This window comes from Ambystoma mexicanum, chromosome 13 (assembly GCF_040938575.1).
Source record: "Ambystoma mexicanum isolate Mex_15411 chromosome 13, UKY_AmexF1_1, whole genome shotgun sequence".
Taxonomy (NCBI): Eukaryota; Metazoa; Chordata; class Amphibia; order Caudata; family Ambystomatidae; genus Ambystoma; species Ambystoma mexicanum.
In genome coordinates, this window is record NC_090938.1 from 766,010,379 (window position 1) to 766,030,310 (window position 19,932).

At 48.3% G+C, this 19,932-nt stretch overlaps 1 protein-coding gene across 1 annotated transcript in view; it reads left to right on the plus strand.

Annotated features, from left to right (window-relative positions):
• LOC138520541 (E3 ubiquitin-protein ligase TRIM39-like) overlaps nt 1–19,932 on the plus strand; it is a 258,308-nt gene that overhangs the window by 61,524 nt on the left and 176,852 nt on the right. Inside the window, exon 4 of the mRNA XM_069632885.1 lies at nt 6,313–6,867. Coding sequence (XP_069488986.1) covers nt 6,313–6,867 — 555 coding nt within the window. The remainder of the gene's footprint in view (nt 1–6,312; nt 6,868–19,932) is intronic.

Below are 19,932 nucleotides of genomic sequence, written 5' to 3' on the forward strand. Positions count from 1 at the left end.
CTCGCCCATGATACAGGGGGCACCGGCGAGCCTGTCTATGACCCCCTCTGAACCCACCTTCGGGCCTGTCAGACCAGTGGTAGTTCATGCCCTACTGAAGCCCACTAGGGAGATCGCACACATAGTTCATATTGTAGTTGATTCTGGGGCCACTGGTTGTTTCATCGATATTCCCTTGGCCCATCGTCTCAATCTGCCCCTGGTCAGGAAAGAACACCCGGAACCTGTACACGCCGTGGACGGCACTTCCCTGTCTTCCGGCCCAATCAGGTTCCAGACTGCTCCGATGGAACTGGTGATACAAAACATCCATAGGGAAACCATGTCGTTTGATCTTATCAATACACCACAGTTCGGCATCATATTGGGAATACCCTGGTTACGGCAACATAACCCGTTGATCAATTGGGGAAACGGACAAGTCACGTTTGAATTCGAGGTGTGTCAACAGTTTTGTCTCATCGAAGCAGACCCGCTGTCCACTCCTGCCACGATCCTTGGTGCCATGGCTGCCACCCATATCGATGACATTGTTCCAGACCCAGTTCTTTCGCACGCCGTGGGGGCCGTTACAGCTAACATACTCGTTGCCTACCACGATTTCCATATGGTTTTTGATAAAGCCACTGCTGAGGGTCTACCCCCACATAGACCATACAATTGTCCGATCGACCTGGTTCCGGAGGCTCCCATTCCCAGGGGTAGGGTCTATTCGTTGTCACAGTCAGAGGAGCAAGCCCTTAAGGAATACATACATCGGGCTTTGAAGATGGGTCACATACGGCCTTCTTGTTCTCCAGCTGCCAGTCCGATCTTCTTTGTACCAAAGAAGGAGGGCGATCTTCGTCCATGTGTGGACTACAGACGGTTAAATTCCATCACCGTAAAAAACAGGTACCCGCTTCTGCTCATATCCACGCTGCTGGACAGGTTGACTAAGGCTTCTGTCTTCACCAAGCTGGACCTAAGAGGAGCGTACAACCTGATTCGTATGCGGCTTGGGGATGAGTGGAAGACGGCGTTCTGCTCCCGACAGGGTTTATTCGAATATACGGTAATGCCCTTTGGGCTTTGTAATGCTCCCGCAATGTTCCAACGATTCATCAACGACGTATTCTCGGACATCCTGGATACGTTCGTGGTGGTATATCTGGATGATATTTTGATCTACTCATCCTCCCTGGAGGAACACGTTGGTCATGTTAGAGAGGTACTCTCTCGCCTCAAGGCAAACGCCTTGTTCGCCAAACCTGAAAAATGTTTATTCCATTCAAAGGAAGTGGAGTTCCTGGGTTTTCACATCTCCCCTGGGGGCTTGTCCATGAACCTGTCTAAGGTTCGTGCTGTCACTGAATGGCCAACTCCCGTTAACATCAAACAACTCCAGTCCTTTCTCGGCTTCGCTAATTTTTACCGGCGATTCATCGTCGGCTTCTCTTCTATCGTTTCTCCTCTGACCGCTTTGACCAGCCCTCTTGTCCCGTTCTATTGGACCCCTACACATCAGAAGGCTTTCGAGGCACTCAAGGCCAGGTTCGTTTCTGCCCCTGTTTTGCAACACCCCGATCCCGACCTCCCCTACATTCTGGAGGCAGATGCCTCCTCGTTTGCTCTAGGTGCGGTACTGTCTCAGCCTTGCCCAGCCACGGGTTGTTTGCATCCGGTAGCCTATCACTCACGAAAATTCTCGGCAGCCGAATCACACTATACTGTAACCGAGAAAGAGTTATTGGCCATCAAGGACGCTCTACAAGCGTGGCAACATCATCTCCTGGGGGCAAAGTATCAGACGGTGGTATATACAGACCACAAAAACTTACAAGACCTGGCCTCCCTGAAATGTGCAAACAGCAGGCAGGTGCGTTGGCATTTGTTCTTTGCCGCCTTTGATTTTGTAGTCAAACACAGACCAGGTCGCATCCATGGCAAGGCTGATGCTTTATCCCGTTCTCCTGGCGGGGAGTCATTGTCTCTGTTCCCCGACACACTACTAGGAAAAGGCCATATTATCGGTATGTGTACGCCATCTCCCACCATGCTTACCGACATTAGACAATGGGTTTCCCAAAATCCTCATGCACTCACCGAATGGGACGTTGCCCTTCACGAGGGGTTACCATTCATCCAAGGCAAATTGTTCCTCCCTACATGCGATGTACGCAACCAGGCACTAGCCTGGTCACATGATGCTGCTATAAACGGCCATCCAGGGCAGCAACGCACTTTAGACTTGTTACAACGTTGGTGCTGGTGGCCCTCCATGAGGAAAGACATTGAACATTATGTTAACACGTGCTCCATATGTGCTCAATGTAAACCACGCAGGGGACGGCCTTTAGGGCTACTCTTACCGTTACCGGTACCTCCCAGGCCTTGGCACACCATCTCTATGGATCTCATCACCGACCTGCCCCGTAGACAAGGCTACGATACCATATGGGTTATCGTCGATTCTTACACCAAAATGGCCCGCTTTATCCCCTGCACAGGCATACCGTCTGCCCCAACCCTGGCTCGCTTGTTCTTTAGAACTATCGTCTGTCTCTTTGGTTTACCACAGGTCATCATCTCAGACCGTGGATCGCAGTTCACGTCCTGTTTCTGGCGCGCTCTCACCAAACTCCTGGGTATAGATGCTCGCTTCTCTTCGGCTTATCACCCTGAAAGCGACGGGCAGACCGAGAGGGTGAATCAGGCTCTAGAGCAGTACTTGAGGTGCCTGTCCTTTCAGTACCAAGACTCCTGGTCCAAACTGTTATACCTCGCTGAATTTGCGTATAACAAAACCCGTCATTCGACCACTGGTTTCTCCCCCTTTTATGCTCTGTATGGACAACATCCGTGCACCCTGCCGCTCCCTGATTTCCCCTCTGCCACTCCTGCTGCTAATGCCTGTGTGCGCGCGATCTGGCCGGTGTGCATACCCAGACACTGGTCCATCTCCGTGAAGCCCAAGCGGTGATGAAGACTAAGGCTGACCGCAAGCGGGCGAAGGCTCCGGAGTATCAGCTGGGCGACCGGGTGTGGCTGTCGACCAGACATTTGCGGATCCCTGGTTGTCGCAAACTGTTGCCCTGTTTTGTGGGCCCTTACCGGATTACCAAGGTCTTGAATCCCGTGGCTCTCAAACTCTCTGTTCCCCTTTCCTGGCGGATCCACCCGGTGTTCCATACCTCTCTCCTCAAACCGTACCTTGCTCCCACTCGTGTCCTTGTCCCGCCTGCCCCTGCCCCTGTCTCTTTGTCTTCCCAGGATGTTTTTGAGGTTAGCGCTATCCTTGGTTCCCGTTACCATCGGGGTCGCCTTCAATATCTGGTGGACTGGCTGGGCTATGGTCCCGAGGATCGTTCCTGGGTTCCCTCCCGGGATGTCCGGGCTCCACTTCTGGTGTCGCAGTTTCATAGGGACAACCCTGCTAGCCCACGTGGTCATGGGCCTTTGAGGGGGGATTCTGTCACACCGCTTCCTACTAAGTCAAGGACACGCCCCTCCGCGTCTACCTCTATCCGCGCTCCCCGGCACACACGCTCAGATTCATGTACTTCGTTTCCCACTCACGGTTCACACAACAGGGCACGGCATGGCATGTTTGGCGGAGCTGGCGTTTATCGCCCTTCACGGCTGTGGCAAACCAAGTGGAGACTCCTACACTCCAGGAACTCACATCCTTCGCGGAGACCGGCGCTGCCCGGCGCGTCACGGATCACGTGACTCTTAGTTGCCTAGCAACGCTACAACGCTTTTGGTTCACTTCTCACGTGATACTGTCACGTGCGTCCCTTCCAGGGATAAAAGGAGTTCGAAAACCGAAGGCGTTGCTTCACAGCTGTTTCAACTAGGATCACGTGACGCTCTCTCTTCGTTCAAGGACCTGTTCTATTCTGACCTACGCTTGCTCCACGGATCGTCTTTGCTTAACCCTTCACTGACTCTGGAACTTTGGATTGCCTATTTCCGACTTACGCTTGCTCCACAGATCGTTTTTGCTTAACCCTTCACTGACTCTGGAACTTGGATTGCCTATTGCCGACTTACGCTTGTTACACGGATTGTCCTTGCTTAACCCTTCATTGGCTCTGGAACATTGAATCATCTGTTTTCTGACCTCGGACTGCCTGGAGTTCTCTACGGATCACGTGTTTCATTAGGACCTCGGTCCTACAATAGGTGGTTACCTGCTCTACATTACAGCCTTGTCCAGCCACAGTCTGGAGGTTCACGCCTCTTTCAGCCTTGGGAAAGACACAAGTCCTCACAGGTATTCCATTGTTTTGGTATTTGCATTTGGGAAGATTATGTCCTGCTTTCCTTCTTTCATAACCATTGTACCTTGCCTTACAGCGCTCAAGGGGTTCTTCCGGCTGTCCCGCGTCCTGGCTTGGGGACTTCCACCTGTGGCCTTAATAATCACGCTGACAGTATTTCTGGTGTTGTCAGGGTGTTTCTTGGGGACAGAGGGGTTGTTCGTACTCTACACGACCAACGAACTTCGTAACATTTCTGGATACTGCTACAGGTTCTTGCAAAAGTTCTTGGCAAAAAATTCAAACAGCTCGCCCGGCTGTTGAATAGTTTGGTTGGTTTTGAGGCCTGCTGAAGAGGATTCAGCTTGTGGATTCAGGCCACTCTGCTACAAATTCTGGAGTTAATTTCTGCTACAGGTTCTGGAGATTGATGGATTTGAAGTCTGGATCTCTGGATGTGAAGTCTGAAGTCTCCCGGCAAAGCGTCCCGCAAGAAAGTGGAAAGTGAATGTTTCCACCTGTCCTGCACTGTCTGCTTTTATGTGTTTAGAAAGTGGGTGTGTGTGTGGTATAACTGAGCCTGCCCCTCTCTACTCATCATGATGAGGCCTGTTTATGGGTCAGAGGATCCTCCCCTGGTCAATTTGCCCACAAATCTATATTTGATTCAAATAAATATTTCCCAGATACACAAGTGGTTGACATTACATGTACGTATTACAGATGAATTAAGACAGGTCTCTGTTCAAGCCCCATGTTCCTGCGAGCTGGGATTCAGAAATGACAACATTTTGTGCTTTTTGGTCGGTTTACTAATATCAGACATTTACCAAAAATTACACAAATGTGCGCAAGGAGTATGGACATTAATTGATGAAGTGTCAGATTTTTAGCATGCAGACGTTTGGAGTAAGACCCTATTTTCCGCTAGCAACCCCCCAGAATACACCACAGGGTCCTAACACCTCTTAAAACGTGCACAAAAAATCACAAGAATACTGATATTACTTATATAATTCTGACAAGTCCGTACTAGGAATTATCCATCTTTTTTTTTAATTATGCTCTGGCCCAAAGGGGTGTGGTTTCCCCCAAGCACATGGTGGAGTTTCTGGTTTTTCTACTTCCCCCAAGCTCAGCTTGCCCTCACAGGCACTGCCCCTCCCAGTTTCTCCCAAGAGGAAGCCATTTTACGACCCCACCAATATAACATTTACCTGATTCCAGGACAGAGCTTTGTTCAGCTTCCTGCAGTCCCCAGGTGCTACTCCCCTAATTCAATCAGAGAGGTGTCATCTCCTTTTGACAGGGGCAGCAGGATGCAGCCAGGCCTGGGAAGAGTTGTTAAGCCAGTTCAACTCCTGTTGGGGGTAGTTGTCAGGCAGAATTCAGCCAAATGTCACTTTAGTTCCCATTTTTCTACATTCAAATCCAACTTGCATGCAGGTATGTTTTATATATACATTAAATAATTATTTCCTTCAAGTCATTTCAGAATATAGTTTTACATTGTATCCACCTCTTAGCAAGTCTTTCCTTGGCCTGGTTTGGGTTCATTTGTTCAGTTTTACACCAAAGTCTGGTGGTTTTAAAACGCTGGCTTTCTGATAGTGGTGAGCACCGGTATTGCATCCATTTTTGACATTAAGAAAATGAATTCCCCACAGTTCTGGGTTGCTTTTGGCAGTCAGCATTGCCATTCCCAATGGTTTCAGGCTACTGCGTGTGTGGCCCAATGGTGGTTTTAGGCAGTGCCCTCCAGTGCTCACAACATAGGCAAAAATGGGTGGCAGCCTATTCTTCATGTTTTCCCTGTGCACTCTCTGGGGAGTTCTGTCCATCATGATATTTTCAATGCCAGTAACGCACAGTTTTATGGTAGGACTTGGATGCATGGGTAAAAACATCCCACAAATTGCCAATCGGTAATTCACGTGTGTTGGGTTTATGATTTTAAGAGTTATTGAGAGGGAACCACTACAGGTGTTATATGTAAGATATTGTATGATAGTTAATATAATAATCAGAAATATAATGTGTCTATTGTTTGTTCAAATCTATTTTTAAGGGAAACATTATGAAGCAGAGAGAGAACATCCTTAGTACATTTGAGCATCTGAAGCAGTTTCTGGAGAAGGAGAAACAGCAGCTGCTCAGCAGACTGGAGAAGGAGCAAGAGGAGAAGATGAAGAAGATTCAGGAGAAACTGACCCGACTGGAGGAGCAGCAAAGCACCCACAGGGACCTGATCACAGAGCTGGAGAGCAAGTGCCAGCAGCAGGACGTGGATCTACTGAAGGTGAGAGGGGATCAGAAATCTATAGAACTAGAGCATCAATCCACTGCCAGGGACCTGATCACAGAGCTAGAGAGGAAGTGCCAGCAACAGGATATGGATCTACTGAAGGTGAGAAGGGATCAGAAACCTATAGAACTAGAGCAGCAATCCACCCACAGGGGCATGATCCCAGAGATAGAACAGAGGTGCCAGCAGCAGGACAGGGAGCTACTGAAGGTGAGACAGGATCAGAAACCTATAGATCTAGAGCAGCAATCCACCCACAGGGGCCTGATCACAGAGCTGGAGAGGAAGTGCCAGCAACAGGGCGTGGATCTACTGAAGGTGAGAGGTGATCAGAAACCCATAGAACTAGAGCAGCAATCCACCCACAGGGACCTGATCACAGAGCTGGAGAGGAAGTGCCAGTAGCAGGACGTGGATCTACTGAAGGTGAGGGGGGATCAGAAACCTATAAAACTAGAGCAGCAATCCACCCACAGGGGCCTGATCCCAGAGATAGAACAGAGGTGCCAGCAGCAGGACAGGGAGCTACTGAAGGTGAGACAGGATTAGAAACCTATAGATCTAGAGCAGCAATCCACCCACAGGGGCCTGATCCCAGAGATAGAACAGAGGGATCAGCAGCAGGACAGGAGCTACTGAAGGTGAGAGGGGATCAGAAACTTATTGAACTAGAGCAGCAGTCCACCCACAGGGGCCTGATCCCAGAGATAGAACAGAGGTATCAGCAGCAGGACAGGGAGCTACAGCGGGTGAGACGGGATCAGGGATCTATGGACCTGCAGGAGCAGCAATCCACTGAGTGTGGGATATTGTTCAGCAGAAAAGAAAGAAGTATTCACAAAATGATAAGTCAGGATGGTATGGCTGGGACAAGGCAGGACTTCTGAGCACAGCACACTCCTGGGCCTCGCTAGCACGAGGTAACAGTTCCATTCAGCAATATCAGGACCTTCTGGGGGCAAGTCTCTTTCCTACAAAGTCTCTTGCCTTAAAAGGCCTGCTGCGCCAAAACAACAAACAAACAAAGAGTTCCTTTGGTGATCTTGCACCTCGTGTGACTGGTCTTCGCCCCTTGGATTTCCCTCGGCCAGGTTCAGATCCTTCTTGCTTTGGGCCTCTCTCCTTCGGGTTCACTATGGCCTTTCGAGTGCACCTTGCACTAGTCAGATGTCTTACTAAACACCTTCCTACTGTGGACAGCCCTCGGACAGGTTAACTCTTGTCGACACAATGTTCACAGTGTATTCGTTTTCACCCCAACTCACAGGCATCCCTCCGGCATCCCTCCGCCGGGTTAACAATTGACAATTTCACAGTTCACTTTAGTTTTAACACAATGCAGGATTCACTCTTCTTAGCTTATCCCTCTGCACCTGGACCTTCACTGGGCTTTCCTTAAGGTTAATATACACACAAGTCCTTTGTTCCTTGCATTCACATATGTTGCCACTTGCAACCTTGGGCTTAATACCGTTTGTTTCGCCATCAACTATTCGGGACTCACCGGCTGTACGGAACCCGTTGGCCGGTCTCGCCTCTGGAGTCAAGGTTAGTGTCACGGTAGCCAGCATGCCTCCATGCCTGGGCCATCAATGTGGGAGGCCCCCGTGCACCGCCGACATCTGCTGTTCCACACGTCAGCTAGGTGTCCCCGTCTTAGGTTTTCTCTTGCAGAGGCTTCTCGGATCTGGGTTGAAACGAGCAAGGGCATCTCCCTCCTTGTCCTTTCAGGTCTGTCTGCCTTTATTTTCTGTTTCAACTGACGTCTTGGATTAGCTGCTTCCTCGTGCAGTTGGCTTTGCTCGTCGTGCGCTCTCGTGCTCCGCCTTTTATCCCTGTGGGGAAGGTAAAGGGCCGTCAGGGTGTCCAGTCAAAGTTTTGAATACATTGTTTCGAAATGCAATAGTTTTGAAACAAAAGGATCGAAAAAAAAATAAATTTGAATGCCTTTTTTTAAATGTATTTTATTTTTGGCTTTCATATAGGAAAAAATACTGTTTTTTCCCCAAAAAACAGGGGTTAGGGGGGGAACCCTTCAAAAAAAACAACAAAAAAAACGTGCATTTGAATTTTTTTTTGGTCCTTTTGTTTCTAAACTATTGCATTTCGAAACAATGTATTCAACCCTTTCACTATAAACCGGCCGTCAGGTGTGCGTGATTATTGTCAATTGCCTGACTCGTGTGTTGGGACATGTCAGGTAAACAGCTCTGGTGTTAGTCCGTTGTCTATTACGGTGTAAGAAAATGTTTGTGTCGAAGAAAGGGATGTAGAGCTAAGTATTCTGCAGGGTAGGATGTGGCAAAGGTGTTACAAGGAAGGGGGTACCATGTCTCAACCGTCGGTGTCCCACTTCCACTCTCCGAACACCCTCATTCAGGTGATCCTCCCCCTGCTGGTCCACCCCCAGCAACTGGGTCCAATAGCAGTGGCAGTGTCCTGGCCACCTGGATGACAGAGCTCTGGGGACCAGCAGGTGAGACACCTTCCGGTTTCTCACAAACAGGATGAAGCATTTGTAAAAATGTATAAGCAAAATAGTTCTAAAGTCAAAAATAGTAAATTACCATTTAGAACTAACTTTGCTGTTTGGGACTCCAAGTCCCATAATCCCAAGAGTACTGGGATGAAGAAGATGGCGGAAGAGCAATGCAGACCTGAAGGTCAGGCAATTAGGCTTAACAGCATACCCGAGGGAGGCTGAGAGGCTTAAAAAGCTTCTTCTTGTGTAGGCCATTAGTTGTGGTTGTGGCTGGAGGGGCAGTAGCAGTTGTAGCAGCAGCAGAAGCAGCTGGGGCAGGAGAAAGTGGCAGAGGAAAGCACGTTGCTGGCAGAATCCACAGAGGTGGGAGGAAAGAAAGGACACAAGGATTATTCCAGTTACTAGTCGTGAGTTGGTCCTTTTCCCCCAAAACCTGGATTGCAGAGGTTGCGCAGCGGGAAGCTTAAGATTTGAAAGCTTTACCCCATGTGAACCTTATTTTAGAGATTTCACAGCAAGAAGCATCCAGCACACCATGCCTGGAGGCTGGCATGCTCCAGGGGGTCATGGTGAGCTGAACTCCATGCCTCTGGGGTGGGACCGAAGGCAGCTTGCTGAGGGAAGTATGCCCGGTCGGGAAAACCACTGTAGTAGGAGTCCAGCAGCCTGTGTCAGGATCCCGAGAAGCCTGTGAGTGTTTCTGCGCATTCTCAAGCCTTCAGGCATTGTCAGGCAGGCAACTGTAACCAGTTGCTTTCACTCGCGAGGGAGTGAAATTGACTGAAGCTGACCAGAGTGTGTCAGACAATGGAGTGCAACAATTGTAGCACTCGTGTATAGACGAATACGCTGTGGAAGGAGGTTTTGAACATTACATTATAAAAAACAGCTTTCACAAAGTTAATGATGGTTGCGTGTGCCTAAAAGTGATTTTAACACGAAGACCAAGCCTGAGTAAAGCCACAATAACATTGTATCTGTGTGACCCAAAGAAAACAAACAAGCATTACATTAAGCCACGAGTTGGACACGCATATTGCCCTCAGCCAAAATAAGCTAAAGTAAAGGTTTCTTTGAGAATAACTGTTGCTAGAAGAGGAAAAGAGGCTAATATAACATCTTTAAAGGAGGAGCTTGTAAATTAATGACTATGGTGTGAAAGGAACAGCAACTAGTCATGAACTTACATTGTCAAAGCCAATAGAGGTTGCATTGAAAGTACTTGGTTTGTGGCTTAACCAAAAGACAAGAGTGGTTGAAAAGTGGCCCTATAAGAAAGTTGATGTTCGGGAGATAAAGAGACATTGCTTGCTGTAGGGGAGGCATGGTATCACAAGTATGACGATGACACAATGCGTACAATTTGTAAAATCTTTATTGAAATGGTTGGGGTTGGAGAAAGTCCTAGTCTGCCCTATAACAAAGATGGGCGTAGTCTCGACCATCAAATAATAAATAACAGAGTCCTAGTGGAGTCTGTCAAATCAAAATGGCCCATGTTAACAAGACCTAATGCCTTCCCTATTCTTTGTACAAAAGTGTAAAAAGGAGAAATGTATGCGAAAGGAAAATCAATGTTAACATAAGTAAGTGTGGTTGAACGAGCTCTCCTCCCATGTTAAACCTCATGGAGTAAGGCTGTCCCTGTAGGCAGTATGACACACTCTGGCTCAGCTTCTATCACAATAAACAGTTCACCACGTGGATCAAGGCCTGCCTGGCCTTCCACGTTTAAGTCTCTTTTCTTTGGCTTCAAAACATAGTTTCATCAAAGACAGTTCACAAAGGTCCCCCTCTGCCAGGCTCAGACCTCTCAAAAAATAAAGTTCAATGCAAAGAAGTAAGGGGCTCCTTTCCCCAAGCTTGTCTCACTTTGGGTCTCCCTCCAATGGGCTCGGAGCCCTCAACATATGTAATTCAACACAAGCAAGCAAGGAGGCTCCCTTCCGCAAGCTTGTCTCACTTGGGGTCTCCCTCTGTTGGGCTCAGACCCCTTTCCAGAATGTCTCTTCAGTTCAAGCAATTCGAAAACTTTCGATTGTGCGATGGATTTAACTGTGACCTTCGCAGGAACACTTTGACTAAATGTTCACCGTTCAACTTTCACTTCCCCCCTTTCTCTGGGAGTTCTCTTCTTTATTTCACTTTTGCTGATCATACGCTTATGTTTCAAACAGTTCACTTGTAACAGAGACTTTTGAGTGGGCTATTTCCTTTCACCGGACTACTACGTTTCTTAGTATCGTTGTCTTCGCAGCTACTTGTTCACTTTAAAGTTCATTCAGAGGTCTGCCTTTCCTCGCGTTTCATTCACACGCATGCAGCCTCCACTTGCGATAAATGTTGCTACTTCAAAAACCTCTTAACACACACCAGTCTTTCAGATCGCTTTCCTAACACACCGGCTGTGTGTTTCTGTTCTGGATTTTTACAATTTTCAGTTCATGAGTCCAGGTTGGTACTACAGGCTTGACCTCGCCTCCCCAACTCGTCCGTTCACCCAGGATGGTCTCTGGTGGCCTCGGAACACAATGCAATCTTCATTGTGGAATCTGGCCTTCTCCACGTGTCATCCGCGGCCTGTTGGAGGCAACGACCTCTGGTAAGGAACTCTTGGGGTTTCCATTCGCTGCTTCCGTCCCTCGGTCCGTCGTTCTGCTCCAGTAGGCTTACCTTCTTCCCAGAAGTCCTGCTCGTACTCGTGTTCCGCCTTGCTCAGAGTGTGTCTCTGGGTGCTGCCTTTTATTTGTATGAGGAGAGCTAATCGGTATCAGGTGTATGCATTTAGCATTGAGTACCTGACTTTGCCTGACCCTATTAGCGGGACATGTCCAGTGTGTGTAAGTGGATGTTGTTACTGTCAGCCACCCTCAGCACAGTGTTTTTGTAAAAAGGGGGAAGGCGGGTTGGGACCTCAGAGCATCCTAAAACATAGGATGGGTTGGAAGTAGAAGTCCTGGTATAAAGTGACCCAGGCAGAAGTGGAAGTGGAGGCCCTGGTATAAAGTGACCCAGGCAGAAGTGGAAGTGGAAGTCCTGGTATAAAGTGACCCAGGTGGAAGTGGAAGTCCTGTTATAAAGTGACCCAGGCGGAAGTGGAACTGCTGGTATAAAGTGACCCAGGCAGAAGTGGAAGTGGAAGTCCTGGTATAACGTGACCCAGGCAGAAGTGGAAGTGGAAGTCCTGGTATAAAGTGACCCAGGCGGAAGTGGAATTGGAAGTCCTGGTATAACGTGACACAGGCAGAAGTGGAAATGGAAGTCATGGTATAAAGTGACCCAGGCGGAAGTGGAAGTCCTGGTATAAAGTGACCCAGGCGGAAGTGGAAGTGCTGGTATAAAGTGACCCAGGCAGAAGTGGAAGTGGAAGTCCTGGTATAAAGTGAGCCACGCAGAAGAGGAAGTGGAAGTCCTGGTATAAAGTGACCCAGGCAGAAGTGGAAGTCCTGGTATAAAGTCACCCAGGCAGAAGAGGAAGTGGAAGTCCTGGTATAAAGTGACCCAGGCAGAAGAGGAAATGGAAGTCCTGGTATAAAGTGACCCAGGCAGAAGTGGAAGTGGAAGTCCTGGTATAAAGTGAACCAGGCAGAAGAAGAAGTCCTGGTATAAAGTGACCCAGACAGAAGTGGAAGTGGAAGTCCTGGTATAAAGTGACCCAGGCAGAAGAGGAAGTGGAAGTCCTGGTATAAAGTGACCCAGGCAGAAGAGGAAGTAGAAGTCCTGGTATAAAGTGACCCAGGCAGAAGTGGAAATGGAAGTCCTGGTATAAAGGGACCCAGGCAGAAGTGGAAGTCCTGGTATAAAGTGACCCAGGCAGAAGTGGAAGTGGAAGTGGAAGTGTTGGTATAAAGTGACCCAGGCAGAAGAGCAAGTGGAATTCCTGGTATAAAGTGACCCAGACAGACGTGGAAGTGGAGGTCCTGGTATAAAGTGACCCAGACAGAAGAGGAAGTGTAAATCCTGGTATAAAGTGACCCAGGCAGAAGTGAAAGTGAAGTCCTGGTATAAAGTGACCCAGGCAGAAGAGCAAGTGGAATTCCTGGTATAAAGTGACCCAGATAGACGTGGAAGTGGAGGTCCTGGTATAACGTGACCCAGACAGAAGAGGAAGTGTAAGTCCTGGTATAAAGTGACCCAGACAGATGTGGAAGTGTGAGTCCTGGTATAAAGTGACCCAGACAGATGTGGAAGTGGAGGCCCTGGTATAAAGTGACCCAGGCAGAAGTGGAAGTGGAAGTCCTGGTATAAAGTGACCCAGGCAGAAGTGAAAGTGAAGTCCTGGTATAAAGTGACCCAGGCAGAAGTGGATGTGGAAGTCCTGGTATAAAGTGACCCAGGCAGAAGTGGGAGTCCTGATATACAGTGACCCAGACAGAGGTGGAAGTGGAAGTCCTGGTATAAAGGGACCCAGGCAGAAGAGGAAGTGGAAGTCCTGGTATAAAGTGACCCAGGCAGGAGAGGAAGTGGAGGCCCTGGTATAACGTGACCCAGGCAGAAGTGGAAGTGGAAGTCCTGGTATAAAGTGACCCAGGCAGAAGAGGAAGTGGAGGCCCTGGTATAACGTGACCCAGGCAGAAGTGGAAGTCTTGTTATAATGTGACCCAGGCGGAAGTGGAAGTGGAAGTCCTGGTATAAAGTGACCCAGGCAGAAGTGGAACTGGAAATCCTGGTATAAAGTGACCCAGGCGGAAGTGGAAGTCCTGGTATAAAGTGACCCAGGCGGAAGTGGAAGTGGAAATCCTGGTATAAGGTGACCCAGGCAGAAGAGGAAGTGGAAGTGCTGGTATAAAGTGACCCAGGCAGAAGAGGAAGTGGAGACCCTGGTATAAAGTGACCCAGGCGGAAGTGGAAGTGGATGTCCTGGTATAAAGTGACCCAGGCAGAAGTGGAAGTCCTGGTATAAAGTGACCCAGGCAGAAGTGGAAGTGGAAGTGGAAGTGGAAGTCCTGGTAGGAAGGGACCCAGGCAGAAGTGGAAGTGGAAGTGTTGGTATAAAGTGACCCAGGCAGAAGAGCAAGTGGAATTCCTGGTATAAAGTGACCTAGACAGACGTGGAAGTGTGAGTCCTGGTATAAAGTGACCCAGACAGATGTGGAAGTGGAGGCCCTGGTATAAAGTGACCCAGGCAGAAGTGGAAGTCCTGGTATAAAGTGACCCAGACAGATGTGGAAGTGGAGGCCCTGGTATAAAGTGACCCAGACAGAAGAGGAAGTGGAAGTCCTGGTAAGACCTAGCCTTCCGCAAGGCTATTAAAACTAGACTCTTTGTCTTAACAGAATATCTATCACGAGTTGGTTTGAACAATTTCCCTGCATATTTGTTCGTTACTGTGTAACCATGAGCCCATTGGGCACCCGCCTGTAACTCAAGTCTGCTTATCATCTGTAACAGCGCCTCGATGCCTTATGGGCTGCAAGCACGCTTGATAAATGCAAATAAATAAATAAATAAAGGGATCCAGACAGAAGAGGAAGTGGAAGTCCTGGTATGAAGTGACCCAGACTGAAGTGGAAGTGGAAGTCCTGGTATAAAGTGACCCAGGCAGAAGAGGAAGTGGAAGTCCTGGTATAAAGTGACCCAGACAGAAGTGTAAGTGGAGGTCCTGGTATAAAGTGACCCAGGCAGAAGTGGAAGTCCTGGTATAAATTGAACCAGAAAGAAGAGGAAATGGAAGTCCTGGTATAAAGTGACCCAGACAGAAGAGGAAATGGAAGTCCTGGTATAAAGTGACCCAGACAGAAGTGGAAGTGGGAGTCCTGGTATAAAGTGACCCAGGCAGAAGTGGAAGTCCTGGTATAAATTGAACCAGACAGAAGTGTAAGTGGAGGTCCTGGTATAAAGTGACCCATGGCAGAAGTGGAAGTCCTGGTATAAAGTGACCCAGGCAGAGGTGGGAGTGGAAGTCCTGGTATGAAGTGACCCAGGCAGAAGTGGACGTCCTGTTATAAAGTGACCCAGGCAGAAGTTGAAGTGGAAGTCCTGGTATAAAGTGACCCAGGCAGAAGAGGAAGTGGAAGTCCTGTTATAAAGTGACCCAGGCAGAAGTGGAAGTGGAAGTCCTGGTATAAAGTGACCCAGGCAGAAGTGGAAGTGGAAGTCCTGTTATAAAGTGACCCAGGCAGAAGTGGAAGTGGAAGTCCTGGTATAAAGTGACCCAGGCAGAAGTGGAAGTGGATGTCCTGGTATAACGTGACCCAGGCAGAAATGAAAGTGGAAGTCCTGGTATAAAGTGACCCAGGCAGAAGTGAAAGTGAAGTTCTGGTATAAAGTGACCCAGGCAGAAGTGGATGTGGAAGTCCTGGTATAAAGTGACCCAGGCAGAAGTGGGAGTCCTGATATACAGTGACCCAGACAGAGGTGGAAGTGGAAGTCCTGGTATAAAGTGACCCAGGCAGAAGTGGAAGTCCTGGTATAAAGTGACCCAGACAGAAGTGGAAGTGGAAGTCCTGGTATAAAGTGACCCAGGCAGAAGTGGAAGTCCTGGTATAAAGTGACCCAGGCAGAAGTGGGAGTCCTGATATACAGTGACCCAGACAGAGGTGGAAGTGGAAGTCCTGGTATAAAGTGACCCAGACAGAAGTGGAAGTGGAAGTCCTGGTATAAAGTGACCCAGGCAGACGTGGAAGTGGAAGTCCTGGTATAAAGTGACCCAGGCAGCCGTGGAAGTGGAAGTCCTGGTATAAAGTGACCCAGACAGAAGTGGAAGTGGAAGTCCTGGTATAAAGTGACCCAGACAGAAGTGGAAGTGGAAGTCCTGGTATAAAGTGACCCAGGCAGAAGTGGAAGTCCTGGTATAAAGTGACCCAGGCAGACGTGGAAGTGGAAGTCCTGGTATAAAGTGACCCAGGCAGCCGTGGAAGTGGAAGTCCTGGTATAAAGTGACCCAGGCAGAAGTGGAAGTGGAGGTCCTGGTATAAAGTGACCCAGGCAGAAGTGGAAGTGGAAGTCCTGGTATAAAGTGACCCAGACAGAAGTGGAAGTGGAGGTCCTGGTATAAAGTGACCCAGGCAGAAGTGGAAGTGGAAGTCCTGGTATAAAGTGTCCCAGGCAGAAGTGGAAGTGGAAGTCCTGGTATAAAGTGACCCAGGCAGAAGTGGAAGTGGAAGTGGGAGTCCTGGTATAAAGTGACCCAGGCAGAAGTGGAAGTCCTGGTATAAATTGAACCAGACAGAAGTGTAAGTGGAGGTCCTGGTATAAAGTGACCCATGGCAGAAGTGGAAGTGGAAGTCCTGGTATAAAGTGACCCAGGCAGAAGTGGAAGTGGAAGTCCTGGTATAAAGCGACCCAGGCAGAAGTGGAAGTGGAAGTCCTGGTATAAAGTGACCCAGACAGAAGTGGAAGTGGAAGTCCTGGTATAAAGTGACCCAGGCAGAAGTGGAAGTGGAAGTCCTGGTATAAAGTGTCCCAGGCAGAAGTGGAAGTGGAAGTCCTGGTATAAAGTGACCCAGGCAGAAGTGGAAGTCCTGGTATAAAGTGACCCAGGCAGAAGTGGAAGTGGAAGTGGGAGTCCTGGTATAAAGTGACCCAGGCAGAAGTGGAAGTCCTGGTATAAATTGAACCAGACAGAAGTGTAAGTGGAGGTCCTGGTATAAAGTGACCCATGGCAGAAGTGGAAGTGGGAGTCCTGGTATAAAGTGACCCAGGCAGAAGTGGAAGTCCTGGTATAAATTGAACCAGACAGAAGAGGAAATGGAAGTCCTGGTATAAAGTGACCCAGACAGAAGAGGAAATGGAAGTCCTGGTATAAAGTGACCCAGACAGAAGTGGAAGTGGGAGTCCTGGTATAAAGTGACCCAGGCAGAAGTGGAAGTCCTGGTATAAATTGAACCAGACAGAAGAGGAAATGGAAGTCCTGGTATAAAGTGACCCAGACAGAAGTGGAAGTCCTGGTATAAAGTGACCCAGACAGAAGTGGAAGTGGAAGTCCTGGTATAAAGTGACCCAGACAGAAGTGGAAGTGGAAGTCCTGGTTTAAAGTGACCCAGGCAGAAGTGGAAGTGGAAGTGGGAGTCCTGGTATAAAGTGACCCAGGCAGAAGTGGAAGTCCTGGTATAAATTGAACCAGACAGAAGTGTAAGTGGAGGTCCTGGTATAAAGTGACCCAGGCAGAGGTGGGAGTGGAAGTCCTGGTATGAAGTGACCCAGGCAGAAGTGGAAGAGGAAGTCCTGGTATAAAGTAACCCAGACAGAAGTGGACATCCTGTTATAAAGTGACCCAGGCAGAAGTTGAAGTGGAAGTCCTGGTATAAAGGGACCCAGGCAGAAGAGGAAGTGGAAGTCCTGTTATAAAGTGACCCAGGCAGAAGTGGAAGTGGAAGTCCTGGTATAAAGTGACCCAGGCAGAAGAGGAAGTGGAAGTCCTGGTATAAAGTGACCCAGGCAGAAGTGGATGTGGAAGTCCTGGTATAAAGTGACCCAGGCAGAAGTGGAAGTGGAAGTCCTGGTATAAAGTGACCCAGTCAGAAGTGGATGTGGAAGTCCTGGTATAAAGTGACCCAGGCAGAAGTGGGAATCCTGATATACAGTGACCCAGACAGAGGTGGAAGTGGAAGTCCTGGTATAAAGTGACCCAGGCAGAAGTGAAAGTGGACGTCCTGGTATAAAGGGACCCAGGCAGAAGAGGAAGTGGAAGTCCTGGTATAAAGTGACCCAGGCAGATGTGGAAGTGGAAGTCCTGGTATAAAGTGACCCAGACAGAAGTGTAAGTAGAGGTCCTGGTATAAAGTGACCCATGGCAGAAGTGGAAGTCCTGGTATAAAGTGACCCAGGCAGAGGTTGGAGTGGAAGTCCTGGTATGAAGTGACCCAGGCAGAAGTAGAAGTGGATGTCCTGACATAAAGTGACCCAGGCAGAAGTAGAAGTGGATATCCAGACATAAAGTGACCCAGGCAGAAGTGGAAGTCCTGGTATAAAGTGACCCAGGCAGAAGTGGAAGTCCTGGTATAAAGTGACCCAGGCAGAAGTGGAAGTCCTGGTATAAAGTGACCCAGGCAGAAGTGGAAGTCCTGGTATAAAGTGACCCAGGCAGAAGTGGAAGTGGAAGTCCTGGTATAAAGTGACCCAGGCAGAAGTGGAAGTGGAAGTCCTGGTATAAAGTGACCCAGGCAGAGGTGGGAGTGGAAGTCCTGGTATGAAGTGACCCAGGCAGAAGTAGAAGTGGATGTCCTGACATAAAGTGACCCAGGCAGAAGTGGAAGTGGAAGTCCTGGTATAAAGTAACCCAGACAGAAGTGGAAGTCCTGGTATAAAGTGACCCAGGCAGAAGTTGAAGTGGAAGTCCTGGTATAAAGTGACCCAGGCAGAAGAGGAAGTGGAGGTCCTGGTATAAAGTGACCCAGGCAGAAGTGGAAGTGGAAGTCCTGGTATAAATTGACACAGGCAGAAGTGGGAGTCCTGATATAAAGTGACCCAGACAGAGGTGGAAGTGGAAGTCCTGGTATAAAGTGACCCAGGCAGATGTGGAAGTTCTGGTATAAAGTGACCCAGGCAGAAGTGGAAGTCCTGGTATAAGGTGACCCAGGCAGAAGAGGAAGTGGAAGTCCTGGTATAAAGTAACCCAGGCAGAAGTGGGAGTCCTGATATAAAGTGACCCAGGCAGAAGTGGAAGTCCTGGTATAAAGTGACCCAGACAAAAGTGGAAGTGGAAGTCCTGGTATAAAGTGACCCAGGCAGAAGAGGAAGTGGAAGTCCTGGTATAAAGTAACCCAGGCAGAAGTGGAATTGGAAGTCCTGGTATAAAGCGACTCAGACAGAAGAGGAAGTGGAAGTCCTGGTATAAAGTGACCCAGACAGAAATGGAAGTCCTGGTATAAAGTGACCCAGGCAGAAGTGAAAGTGGAAGTCCTGGTATAAAGTAACCCAGGCAGAACTGGAAGTGGAAGTGGAAGTCCTGGTATAAAGTGACCCGGCAGAAGTTGAATGTACTGTGAAGGAAGCAGGTGTTGCTCACGGTGTTAGGAGAGAAACACTGTGGCCTTTTCCTGACAAAGAAGTGTTTGTGTTTCATGGTGCTGAGAGAGAAGCACTGTGATGAGATTATAACTAAACTGTGTTTTGTGAATCAACTAAGGTGTGACGGAAAACATCCTAACCTAGAATCCCATTGGTTCTGTTTAAGGAGCTTTGACTTGTGCATTTCCTGGAGGAAAATGATCTTTTTTCAGTTGAACTGTGGAGTGTTGGAAGTTTTTCTTAACAAACTGACTTGACCAGAAATGGTGTTGGAACTTTGTTACAACCCTGGAGTTTCTTGTTGTTTTGTGTTATTCAACGGAACTAACCTTGACTTAAAACCTGGGGAAGGGGAATTCGCTCAGGTTGCAATCAAAGACTTGAATGTGTTGCTAATACATGTATTGCCATATGTTTTCTTGTTTATGTTTATGTATAAGTCTGAGGGCCAGAAATGTTATACTAGAGTGTTTTCCTTGGTTTATTTAGGCTGGGAAATACCTGTTATAGTAGGGAAAGTAAGTTGTTGGTTTTCACTTCTGATTTTGTAAAGTGGCATTGTTTTTACAACAATATTATTACAAACACGCCCAGTCGACGTCCCGTTTTGAATTTTGAAAAGAAGTCCTGCAATTCTCCGCGACTACCACTAGATGTCGGACTATGCATAGCAGGTGAATCTAAGCAGGTACAAGCATCAGAAATACGATTACGGTAAGTAATGTATGTCAAATCCTCACAGGATACAATAAGGGAACATCACTTGTTTATCCCCTACAAGGCACTATATTTTACTTGCACTTTTAAAACAAATGATTGTTCTACTATTATGAAGGAATATTCTGAAATGAGATGGTGTCTCACCGGTTGCTCCTACCCCGCAGGGCAGAATGGGGTGAAATACCATGACGCCTTCTCTCAATTGACAAATATCTGGCTGCAACTCTGTC